Genomic DNA, 13,623 nt, shown 5'->3' on the forward strand with positions numbered 1-13,623 from the left:
GAACCAAGATAAAGAACTAAGATAAATTAATAAGATACAAGACAAATCAGATTATTTCATTTAAGTTATAATACACATTAAATATGGTCTATTGATGAGACAGTTCATTACAAACTCTATAAATAAACATAATTATATAAAAATAATGTATGTTTTTATCAATACATTAATCCTACCGAAACAAAATACTTATTTGATGGTTGAAAAACATTTTATAAATCTACCCGATCAAAAACTAAAGATTAAATAAATAAAAAAATATAGAGAAAAACACTACCGAAAAAGAATAATAAATTATTTAGGTGATGACATATATTTAGACCTATACAAATATAGTCTTATTTTCTTTTTTTTTAGTTTCTTGTTGTACTAATATCTCCCATAAGTTACTTTTAAAAGACTAAAAAAATGAAAACAATTTTCTGTAAGTTAAAATTAATTTATAGAAATTCTCGTATAATTTCAATTCATACGTAAATTAAGTTTAACTTAAAAAATTGTTTTTTTTTCTTTTCTTAGAAATTGTGGAGAAGCTGGTTGAAACTTCTCAGTTGGTTAGCTTATTGCTTAAGCTAAAATTATTGGTTCTCATTTCGAAACCCATTTCCATCTCATTGGAAGTTGATAGGGCTGTCACCAAAAAGTGTGTCTGGTTTCTCAGTAGCTTTTCTTTTCTTCACCATTGACGAAGTCTCAATTATCCAATTCAGTGGGACATTACCAAGCATCATTGACGACCCTTACAATGCGAAGCACCATGCTTGTCTTCGCAAACACTATCCACTAAGAAACTCAAATTATTGTTTGAAGTGATTCTTAAGCGAAGATAATGTTGAAGATCCTATAAGAGATAAAAGAAAAGTGAATACAATTCTTTTCTGAACCCAAGCAAAAGTTTAGATTTAATTAGTCATCAAGTTATTCATAAGTGGTCCTCCATCTTTACCAACAATACGTTTTTTCCCTTGTGATGTTACCATCCTTTTCTTTTGATGTGCTCAACCTTTCACCAAGTCACTTCATCAATTGAGTAAGTCCTTGTGGGACAAAGGCTTGCTTCTTCTCTTGGAGTGGATTAATGGCTTTCCCATCTATTCTTGCTGTGGAATAATGATTCTTTGGACACTTATTTCAATGTTTACAAAACTGAAATAGTGAGAAAAGATAAATAAGTGATCGATATAATTTGTAAACGATGAAGCACTTACACAAAGATAAACGGAAATAACAAGTTATAGAACTTTCTTACTTCGGATACTCAAAATTCAACTTCTACTTATTTTACTGTTCTAATTATAACATTTTTTAAGCGTAGATGATTTAAAAAAAGGATGAACGTTAACATGTTAAGTTGTGTTTAAGTATATAAATTAAAATTTTAATTATTTAATTTTTCATTTGTAAAATGTATTATCTCTTTAAATTACATTTTCTATATATTTTGAGTGTCTTAATTATTTCTAATGTTTTGATTTTTTTTTTCTGAATGGATCTCTCATATGCGACATAAACTAGATCAATATTATTCAATTAAGATTTGTTTTTGGGAAAGTTTTTACTTTTCATTTTTTTTCTATTTAATTTATGTTCATGCTAGAGAGATGAGACCTAGAAAACTATTGGATGACTTAGTCTTCTTCCTTCCTTCATGCAGGTTGCTAGAGTTTCACTGTGATTCTTCTTGTCTCGATGTTACTCCTTCGGGTCTCGACCTCTGACTCAGGTGAATGCCAAATGAGGGAGGTACCTGCAAAAGACAATTCAACGCTCAAGTTAGTAAAAAAGGTATTCGACACTCAGGGGTGTACAGTGATGACGACGTACCTTTGTTTTTATAGTGTGTGTTATTTATATTATTTTAATGAACTTAACTTATTGGACCGGATTAGTGCAGTGGATCACACGTATTACCTAATTTTTAATGGTAGTTTAGCTTTACTAACCTTAATTTGAGAATTAATGAATTAGGTCTGTCGGTCAGCCTACACAATCGTGCAGGTCTCGATCAGTTAAATAAAAAGACCATCCACCATTACAGATTCATTTATGAATATCTTAATTTTATTCTAAGTTCAACTAGTTAAAAATATTTGTGTGATTAAAGATAGAGATGAATATAAAAAAATGATAATAGTATGCATCTATTGTTGTTGACTTGATATTTGTCATAACTCTGTAGAAACATAGTTTTCCGTTAATTGTTACTGCGATTCTGAGTTGATATATAAGAGTGATGGGTTAGATAAATCATAAAAATAAATGTAGGTAACGATGCGTCAGCTGAAAAAAACATAGATTTGTCAGTTGGGAGGTGAAAGCGGCTTTAATCATATTATCTGTTGTCCTTGTCCAACACCTGGAACACATTATTAATGGAATACGAAGAGACACCCAGTGTCCCATTCTACCAATTAACCAAATTAATTAGTTTGTGGATTAGGGTTTTAGCATTCCAACTTAACGGTCAAAACACCCTTCCCATTTAACCGTTTCTTCATTTTCAATTCACTCTTTGCTCCTTCGCACACTTCTTTCTTTTCCTTAGCCCAATTCAGAAACTCAGCATTACTATTTACAACCATTGCTGAACGCTTCATGACACTGTCAGAACCACAATGGTAGAAGCTGCCATTTCAACGCCCAAAAAACTCTCGTCATCTCCTCGGTCACCGTCGCCATTCACGCCCAAACGCTCGCACTCTGTGGAGCAAAAGCGCCCCGGCACTAGCGGCTCTGCCCGCACGACGTCGTCTTCCGGCAAAACGTTTTCAAATTCCTCAACAACAAGAAGCCTATCCGTGTCGTTTCAGGGCGAGTCGTTCTGGATCACCGTCAACAAAGCCAAACCAACAACAAACAACATCGTTTCCTCTCCCAAACTCGTCGCGCCGAGAAAATCGGCGTTGGACGGCGCATCGTCTCCGCGAGGAGTTATAAATAGCAGAGGCCAGGTTTCTTTTATTCGTCCTGCTTCACCGAACAAGGTTTCTAATGCAGTACCAACCTCTTCTTCTTCTTCCCGAGGTGTGAGCCCCTTGAGGCTCAGAAGCGGGGCGTCCTATAACGGGTTCAACAAAGAGCCTTCTATTTTGAGTTTTGCCGTTGATGTTAAGAGAGGGAGGGTGGGAGAGAACAGAATTGTGGTGGCGCATTCGCTTAGGCTTCTCCATAACCGCCTCTTGCAGTGGCGTTTTGTCAACGCCAGAGCAGATTCTGATCTCTCTGTACAGAAATCCAATGCTGAGGTATGGTTTTATTTCAAAGATACTTATAGTTTACTATTTTTTATTTTGGATTTGATTTCAAGAAGTGAATATATAGTTATAGCTTCCAAATCCTAAACTCGGTTCCTTCTTTCTCTGCCAGTTTGGCTTAGATAGATTAGACTAAATAATCTCTGCAGAACTTCACCGGAGTTTCTTGAGTTTTACATTGAGATTAGGACTCTTGAAGGGGTGACAATTAGAGTTATCGTTAAATAGGCACAGTCAATTTAGGTAATGTCACGTCACACATGGTAGAAGTAGACCAGGTGTTCTTGTTGAATTCAGTTGACCATTAAAACTTTCAGGTCACACTGATTAAATAGAATTAACCAATTTAGGTTACGCATTGTAGAAGCTCGCTAGAATTTTTTGTTTTTTTTTTTTTATATTGAGCTTTAGGACTCTCGAACTAATGACAATTAAAGAACAGGCTCGTTAGATAAGCATGATTAGTCCAGGTTACACATTGCAGAAGCTCACCACAACTTCATGAGTTCATATTGAACTTTTAGCATGAACAATCTTAGTTAGTGATAAAATCATGTTTATGTAAAATTGACCATTGATTTTTTATTTTTCTTTTATTAGAGTTGTCTCTATGATGCTTGGGCATCTACCACTAAACTACAAGAATCTGTGCGTGCCAAAAGGAGAGAACTACAATTGCTGAAGCATAAATTGAAGCTGGTATTCATCCTCAAAAAGCAAGTACGATCTACCGTTACCCTGTGAATTGTTCATATACTTTTAGCTTGATCATATTTGAGTTTGATTCTCTTCAACATGGAACTTACTGATTACTTGTTTAACTTTGGTATCCAAATTAACATTCTAAACAAAACTTTCACTGTAGATGGTTTATTTGGAAGATTGGGCTGTTTTGGATGAAATTTACATTAGTTCACTTGCTGGAGCTATTAAAGCATTAAAGGCTAGCACTCTCCGCCTGCCTGTTGTTGATGGGGCCACGGTATTTACTTTTTGCTTTTTCTTCATTCGTCTATTCCTTCATGATAGATGATAGATAGTGTCATAATGATTTAGTTCATAAAATTTGTACTTTGACACTGCATAAAATAAAATACAATCATTTTACAACTTATTCTAATAATATAATAATATATATTAATAATGTATTAAAATATAAAAAGTATGATTAAAATATTAATATATTAAATTGTCAAGTAATTATATTTTTTTTAAGGGGATGTAAATATATCATTTCTCATTACTATATATAACATGTTTTGGGAATAATATAAAAATCTCCTGTCAGGCAGATGTATGTAAAGTCAAGGATGTTATCTGTTCAGCGATGGATATAATGAAGGCTATGGGATCCTCCATGTGCTTATTGTTACCAAAGGTATATATTCTTTTTCTTTACCGTACTAAGGATTTTAGATATTAATTATTTATGTGGATAGTCATACTTAAAAGTATTCAACAATAAAAATTGTTCTAGTATATATAATTTTTTTTCTCCTATTGAACCAAAATCCTTTATTTTTATTTATTGAAATTGTATTTGTAAATATAATTTTAATAAAAAAATGTAAAGCAAAACTTATCAACGTGAGTTGAAGCCATTAAAACCATATATTATACGACTTCTTTATCGAATTTATTACCTATTTTATAATAAAGAATAACCTTTTAAGTACGGTTCCATTGATGTGTCAAAATGTCTGAAAAGTATTTACAATTGATAGGTTGGATATGTAAATTCGTTGGTGGTGGAAGTTGCTAACTTGAGTACGAAGGAGCATGTTTTGCTTGATGAGTGCAGACGCCATTTATCAATGGTTACAACCATGCAGGTAAATTTTGTATCCGAAAAAGAGGTAGGGAAGCTAAAAATATTTTGCTGATTTTCATCAGATGATCATAACATGAAGTTAAAGACGGACATGTTAATCAAATGTATGGCTGCAAGCTTATTAACAAAATATTATTTACGCCTGCAGGTTAGAGAGTGTAGCCTTAGATCACATATTTCACAACTGAAGTGCTTACCTGAAACTCAACATTGAAAGTAACAGCAAGAATATAAAGCTCACATTCATTGCTAACGGTGTCGTAAGTTATGATTTTGCGCACTACCAATAGGTATGCTTATCTTGGCCTTGATTAATGCCTACTTGTATGATGATTGATCTTATGCAAATCAAATAGTTAGGAAGTTGATTTTTAAGATGCACGTTTATTTATATAAGCCTTTTTTTTATTGTTATTTTAAAAAGCTCAAAAGGATGTATATATAAACCTTGTTGCACAATATATTTTGTATTTGCATGTTATCTTTTGTATAATTATGATCCGGTTAGTAAGGTATCCGGTTCTTTTACGTTGTCTCTATTATTACAAGGGTTGGTCTGTATTCCATGGAAACTATAAACAGTTCAGTTGTAATATATAAATATAATATAACATTCATTTGCTCCATTAATTTGTACTACGAAACTTAACTACGGGTGCTGATAATCTAGAGCCAATCTGAATCTAATAAAATTTAAAATTTATATCATTTTAACTTATTAAATTTATTTAAATTTTTACAAATGCATTTAAAATAGATTAAATCTATTTTAATTCAAAATGGATTTGTGTTCACTCGACTCAACATTAACTTTGGCCCACTCATTTCGACATAGACTTTGGTTCATTCGACTCAACATGAAACCTAGTAGACTCAGCTCGACATGGAACCTGTTAGACTCGGCTCGACATGGAACCTAGTAGACTCGGCTCGAAAAAGACTTGGATCGACTCGGCTCGAAAAAGACTCGGATCGACTCGGCTCGATGTTGGCCTGGACCGACTTGGCTTGACATAGTCCCAGACGGACTCAAATTGACATGGGTTCGGACTAACTTAAATCGACATGGGTCTGGGTTGACTCCGCTCAACATATGTCGGGTCGACTCGGTTCGACTTGACTCAACATGGGTTTGGTGCTGACTTGACTTAGGCTTGACCGACTCGGGTTGACATCAGCAAGGGGTCAACTAAGCTCGACATGGGTGTGAGCCGACTCTGCTTGACTTTGGCCTGAGTCAACTCGGATCGACATGGGCCCGCCCGATCGACTCCACATCAACCTAGAGCTACTATACTCGACATCGGTCTGGACCGACTCGGCTCGACATCGGCCCGGACTGATTCAGCTAGACATCGATCCAGACCGACTCAGCTCAACATCATCTTGGATCGACTCTACTCGACATCAGCCTGGGCCAACTCTACGCGACATCAGTCGAGCCAACTCAGCTTAACATGGTCTGTGACCGACTCGGATCGACATGGACTTGGGTCAACTTGGCTCCACATGGGTCTGGGTCGACTCACCAGGACATGGGATGGCCAACTCGGCTTGACAAATGCTCGGGCCACATTGGCTCGACCTCCGCTCTGGTCGACTTGGCTTAACCTGGGTTCGGTGTCGCCTCGACTTGGGCTCTGACCCACTTAGCTCGACTTTGTCCTGGGCCGACTCGGCTCGACTTTGGCTTTGACTGACTTGACCCCGAATCGATTCGGACCGACTTTGCTCGACCTTGACCAAGATTGACTTGACTCAAGCTAGGATCGAGCCAAGTTAAAATTGAACCCAAAATCCATTTTAGATCATCCAAAAATGTATCTAATCTATATATAATTCATACCCAATTAAATGGATTTGACTGAAAATTTAAAAATATGGTTTTGAGTTTGAAAAAAATTCATTTAAATAAATTAAAAGTAATATAGATTTTAATCATTATGAATTAAATTTGGTAATTTGAATTATTTGTCCCTTAAAGTTAGGGTGGTCATGGATTGGATTTAAAATCCATATCCATTTTAACTAGATCAAATTTAAATGGATCTTTTTTAAATCCATTTAAAGTGGATTAAATCTAGATTCAATCCATTTTGTTAATTAGATTAAATTCACTTTGTCAATCACATTAAATCCATTTTGATATGGACACAGACTAACTTGGCTCAAATCAGGCCTAAGCCGACTCAACCTGAATGCGAACCAACTCGGTTTGACATCGCCCCAGGCCCGGACGACTCGACATCAGCCCGAGCCCGAACGACTCAACATCGGTCTGGGCCCAGACGACTCGACAATGGCTCGGGCCTGGATGATTCGACATCAGCCTGAGCCTGTTCAACTCGACATCGCCTCGGGCCCGTTCGGCTCGACATTAGTCAGGGCCCAATCGACTCGACCTCGACCTGGGCCCGCTCCACTCGACATCAACTCGAGCCCAGACGACTCAACATCAGTCTGGGCCCGGATGACTGGACATCGATCTGGGCCCGCTCGGCTTGACATCGGCCCGGGCTCGCTTGACTGGACATTAGCCAAGGCCCAATTGACTCAACATCGGCCTGAACGACTCGGCAATGGCTCGGGCCTGAATGATTCGACATCGGTCCGAGCCCGTTCGACTCGACATCGACCCGGACCCGCTGAGCTCGACATTAGGCAGAGCCCAATCAACTCGACATCAACCCGGGCCCGCTCCACTCGACACTGGCTCGAGCCCGGACGACTCGGCATCGGTCCGGGCCCGGACGACTCGACATCGGTCTGGGCCCGAACGACTCGACAATGGCCTAAACCCGGATGACTCGACATCAGCTCGGGTCGCTCGGCTTGACATCAACCAGGGCTCAATCGACTTGACATCGACTCCGACCCGCTCCACTCGACATCGACTCCGACCCGCTCCACTCGACATCGACCCGGGCCCGTTCGACTTGACATTGGCCCAAGCCCAAGAGAATTGACATTGTCTCGGGCCCGATCGACTCGACATTGGCCCGGGCCCGGGAAATTCGACATTGACCCAGGCCCGTTCGGCTCGACATTAGCCCGGGCCCGTTCTGCTCAACAACGGCTCGGGCCCGTTCGACTTGACATCGGCCTGGGCTTGCTCAACTCAACATTGGTCTGGCCCGTTCGGCTCGACATCGGCGCGGGCCCGACAACTCGACATCAGCTCAGGCCAGCTCGGCTTGACATCGACTCGGGAATGCTCGGCTCGACAACGACCTATGCGCGCTCAACTAGCGGGCCCGGGACTGCTCGATTAAACATCGATCTGGGCCCGAGACTGCTCGGTTAAACATGACTAATATTAAATATAAACAGTGTTGTAATCGATGAAGAAATTATGTATATTTTTATGCATATAAGTATAATTTATGAAAAACTGGTCGAATAGTTTGCCCATATATATAAAATATTTATTATTGTAAACTAGGATCAAAGCTATATTAATTATATTTTTTATTAACAATAAAAAATAAATAAATATATTATTAAAAATAAAAAATAAATATATTATTGTTAATAATAAATAAATAAATAAGAATTATTTTAAAATTATTTAATCCGAACATGCTATTAATTATATCTGGAATCGTAAAATTGACAATATGGAAATGAATATTACTGCTTTTCTTTATCAAAAAATTCTGTAATTGTTTTTGTATATTCTAGTTTTATCCTTGATAATCTCCCTCTTACATTTCATAATTGATCTTTATTTATTTTCGCTTTTACATTTCTCCCTTGGTTACTTTTTTTTGCATTTATGTTTATTGTTCTTCAGTTTCTCAAAACATTTATTTATTATCTTGTTTCTTTTAATTTCCTCTTAAATTATCTAGCTTATATATTATTCTTCATGAGTTTACATAACTTTTTTAATATTATCACTACAAGAAAAATCATGAAATAAAAACCAATTTTAAAAACAAAAAATAATTAGTTGCTATAGTGATTAAATTAAAAATTATTTTAGAGACTAAATAAATTTTTGGTTTCTAAATTAATTTCTATTATTATTAAATGATTTCTAAATTGGTATCTAATTACCAATCAAGGTTTTTCTACCAAATTTAACTAATTAGATACCAATTTAGAAATCATTTAACAATAAAATACATTTGACCCACTCTTATTATTAAACTTACTCACCTACAACCATTTACTAAAAAAATTTAATTCAAGGGCGTCTTTCAAATACCAATTTTGGACCATCAAAAGAATTTGATCTTTGGGCTAGTAATGGCCCATACCACGCTCCAAGGTTCTAAGTAACTGTTGGGCTTTATTTCCATCTATTCTCCTCCAAAAACAAATCTGGTGGGTCCTGTGTAAAATAAAACTCCTTTGCACTATGCAGTATTCAAATTTTGTGAAAACAACCTTAAAGTTAGGAAAAACGTATTTTTTTTTTTTTTTTCATTCATCCTGCCCATGATCAAATATACAGTATGCAATACAACTAATAACTAATCTATTAATAATATTCTTATTATAGCAATTGATAGCATATAATGGCAATGATCACTAATAATAAACCTTTTAAAATTTATCAAAGTAAAAAGAAAATGAAATTTGCTTGAAAAATTATATCATATAATTTAGTTTAGATTCTTCTCCGATAAGAATTTTCTATGAATATCTCTTTTGGTTTGAATAAATTTACACTTTTTACGTATCCTGTAAAGAGAGAAAATTTAGGATAAGTATAGGAATTAAATAATTAATCAAATTAAAGTCCGGTTTTAAATTATAATCTTTGTGCAAATACCGAGATAATAGTCAACAGCAGAAAAATGATGTCAAAAATTATGGTTTGTGTGGTTGTATGGAGATGGTTTAAAGATGAAAGAAAATGAAAGACTTTAGAAGAAGATGGAAGTTTAGCTGAGGTGAACTATATATATAAATGGGATGTGTGGGTCTTATATGATAGAAGGTTCCTTTTTTTAAAAAAAAATGGAGTGTGAAAGAGGAGAAAATATGATTTGGAATAAAAAAAATTACAATTTTCTTTCTTTTGCCTTTTACCTTGTAATGAACTACAATTAACATGTAATCTTATATCACTTTTTTACAGACAATTGATGCACCACATTGTCATCTTTACTTTTTACGTGTAATATTCGGTGATTGATAACTTCACTAATTTCATCATTTATTAGCGAAATGAGGTCAATGACAAACTATTATGCACATGTTCATCCAAATAACAAGTTTGATTTAAATTTTCAGTTTAACCTAGATTCTATAAAGAAACATATTGCATATATTCTTAATTATGAAAAAGAGTGTGATTTTCAGTTTAAATCCTAGATTTTCTTAATTATTTTACCCTTGACCTCACCATATATATATCGATTTGCTCTGGTTCTGATAAATTAATCAATGGTAATATGTATAATGCTAAAATAAAAAAGCAGGTGGTTGTGGAGGAATTACACATTAAGAAATTAACAGTCTCATTGAATCGATTCCATTTTGTTGGTTCCAGAAGAAGACAGGAAATGATGCTGGTCGTATGATATGATGCAATTATGCAACACGTCAACATATACCAGAAGGGTTTTCTGAATTTCCAATGCTGTATGTTGAAACTCAAGATTCTAAACTTATCTAGTTAAAACAAAGTATTAGGTATTTTCATCTGTGTGAAAAATATGTACGAACATCAAAATTTATAATAAAAAAATGGTGGGTGTAAAGAAGTACATTTAATGTAGCACTTAAGTTTTTAAAAGAATATAGTACCTGTTACTTGTGTCTAAGGGCGCCGCCTTTGGGAAGTGGGAAATTGGTGGGAAGAAGAAGATTCGGAGAACCTGGACATGAGCACAAAGATTCTGGAAAGTTCATGGCGGTTCAAAAGTTAGGCAATCTCCCTTTGCATAAACAACAACCATGCACACAAATTCGATCGGCTTCAGATTTTCTCCAACCCACCAATTGGACGTTCAACCCACTTTCAAAATTATAGGTATATACACATTTTCATATTAAAATAATACATATATAATGTTCCAACGTTTTAAAAATAATATATGTTGTACTGGTCAGTACCGTTCTTCATAATCAAAGTTATCAAATCCAGTATGTCCGTTTCATTAATTTGACCCAAAGATAAGTTAATTAAAATAATATAAATAGCACATATTTTAATAATAAGATATGTCATTGATTACGGTACATTTTTAAGTGTCGAACACTCCTTTTACTAACTTGAGCGTGTTGGAGTACCTTCTGCAGGTACCACTGAGACGAGAAGGAGCAAATTGAAGTTCTAGTAGAATGCCCGATAAGAAGGAGAGACACGAAGTCAGTCAACAATTCTCTTAATCAATCTCCTTAACAGGAATATATATATATATATATATATATATATTTTTTATTTTATTTTTATTTTTTTAATTTCCCAATATGTTTTTTTTAATCGGGTTTGATTTTAAATTGATAACGGTTAGATTTCAATTAAAACATTCAACTTTAGGAAAAAATACAGAGATTTTTAGTTAATGTTTTTTTATCTTTTTCAAATCATGTGTCCTTCTTTTTATCACTCACCCTTCTACACGTGATATTGTTTTCATTTTAAATGTTAATCTACCATTCAAAACCAACTTTTAATATTTATGTGAAGAAAATAACGAAATTACTATATTAAATATTTATTATTGATTAATATTGTTTGCAAGACTCTAAGTGATTGAACCTGACTCATCACACCGCAAAAATATACAAGAAATGAGTTGACTTTTCTTTTCTCTTAAAACCAATCCAATTGCAAGTTGGCTGCTAAATCAAATTACATAGTTGATTTAGTATTATTTCAATCGAAAAAGGAAGAAAAGATTTAGAGTTAAAAATATGAAGTTGTCGATAAGAATGATGTATTTTTCTAAAATAAGTTAGCGAATAAAATTGTCGAATATCTTCAACTTAGTTGTGAATCATAATTAGTTAACTATAATATCGAACAATATAGACCAAGATTTTGAATTTGGTACCCTTCAATCATCTTTCATCAAGAAGTCAGAGCCATATATAAAATATCTATGCACATTGTGAATGCAAGCCTTATTTGAATAATTTCCACTCAATCAAACTCTATTTAAAGAAAAAAAATAATTATAATCAACGTTAAATTTAACACAATTTCACTATCATTCAATACAATGCAATAAAAAAAATGTGTTACACACATAAATTTTTTATGTTTGAAACTTGAGATACATTAGTCTCTTAAATTTTAAAATTATTATTTTAATTCTTTAAATTAAAACCCATGTTTAAGAATAAAAAATAAAAAACAATGGCCACATGTAATACTATATAACATTATCAAATATTTTCAAATGAGTGGTCAATTATAACTCGACAACTATACAACATAGACCAGACTTTTAAATTTGATACTTGTTAATAATCATTCATTAACAAGTCAGAATCGTATATAAATATATAGACATTTGGGACGCGAGCCTTGATTGAATACCTAATCTGCTCTATATAATTTTTTTTAAAAAAATAAAATTTAATAGCAATAATTATACTTATGATTCTGTAATTTTTTTAATAATGGGATAAAAAAAACCACAATCATTTAATGATGTGCTATACTGTGTTAAGAAAATTGACTGCTGCTCAAATACCGAATTGATTAAGAAGAATATAAATTTTACTAGTTACAGGAGTGTAGAATAACACAACAGTGGCTTGAAGAAGAAAAGAATAACAGAATGAGGAGTGAAAAAAGGTTGGTAATGTGGAAAAGCTGCAAAGTATAGTGTGAACACTTTTAATGGTTCTGTTGGTGGACCTTTTCCCACTAATTAGTTGAAACGCGCATAGATAGATAGAGTTGAAACTTGAAACCCAAGAATGAATGTGTTCATCATTTAACGCGAATCTTCCACAGTGCAGAGTTTGGCATCAAATTGGGCACCTCCTTGCCAACTAAAACACCTTTTCTTTTACTAATTCTAAGTTTCAGATGCCGCCGCGTGTGACGGCACCTCTTACGCATGGATTGGGAAGCTTCAGCTCTTATTTGCAGTGTGAAACGTATCAGACCAATTTTGGTCTTCAGCGATGGTAGGTAGGAACATTCAATAACGTGTCACAACACGATGGTAGAATGCTGCTAATTCAAACCGCTAATCCTATAAACCAATTATTACAACGTAAGGATAAGTAACCCACGTGTCGTCATCATCACAGCATTTAAAAGACCAAACCCAAACCCTTGTTCTTATCCCCTCTGTTCATCCCACCAAGTTGCTCCTTATATCACTGTTAACTCCCATTCTTAACCGTCCACATTAAAAATTAAAATAAAGTTTATTTTCGTAAAAGAAAATAACAAGGAATTTATATTCGTGGTCCACACCAACAGTAAAAACAGTTACACACACAAAAACCGAAAGAAACACGCGCAAGTGACCTCGACAAATTTGCCGCACCGTTCACGCGGTTCCTCGGCGTGTTCCAGATCAATAATCAATCATCTATTACAAAGTAATACGTAGGATC

At 34.7% G+C, this 13,623-nt stretch overlaps 1 protein-coding gene across 2 annotated transcripts; it reads left to right on the forward strand.

The window, feature by feature from the left end:
- The first annotated feature begins 2,293 nt into the window (after window positions 1-2,293).
- On the forward strand, window positions 2,294-5,718 carry LOC137822689 (QWRF motif-containing protein 2-like). Of its 2 annotated transcripts, none has more exons than XM_068627634.1 (6): window positions 2,294-3,245; window positions 3,855-3,974; window positions 4,120-4,236; window positions 4,543-4,632; window positions 4,979-5,086; window positions 5,234-5,718. In XM_068627634.1, the coding sequence occupies exons 1-6, from the start codon at window positions 2,616-2,618 to the stop codon at window positions 5,297-5,299; spliced, it is 1,131 nt and encodes a 376-aa protein (XP_068483735.1). In that variant the 5' UTR covers window positions 2,294-2,615; the 3' UTR covers window positions 5,300-5,718. The 2 variants fall into 2 exon arrangements, 1 of the variants encoding a protein (XP_068483735.1); XR_011082960.1 differs by having other exon boundaries at window positions 2,491-3,245; window positions 4,547-4,632.
- Window positions 5,719-13,623: the final 7,905 nt, after the last annotated feature.

This window comes from Phaseolus vulgaris, chromosome 9, assembly GCF_000499845.2.
Source record: "Phaseolus vulgaris cultivar G19833 chromosome 9, P. vulgaris v2.0, whole genome shotgun sequence".
Lineage (NCBI taxonomy): Eukaryota > Viridiplantae > Streptophyta > Magnoliopsida > Fabales > Fabaceae > Phaseolus > Phaseolus vulgaris.

Excerpts from the sequence above, each read along its gene's own strand:
- LOC137822689 (XM_068627634.1), top strand. The coding sequence starts at position 2,616 with ATGGTAGAAGCTGCCATTTCAACGCCCAAAAAACTCTCGTCATCTCCT. Across the intron at positions 3,975-4,119 it reads TATTCATCCTCAAAAAGCAA|ATGGTTTATTTGGAAGATTG; the intron begins GTACGATCTACC and ends CTTTCACTGTAG. Across the intron at positions 5,087-5,233 it reads CAATGGTTACAACCATGCAG|GTTAGAGAGTGTAGCCTTAG; the intron begins GTAAATTTTGTA and ends TTACGCCTGCAG.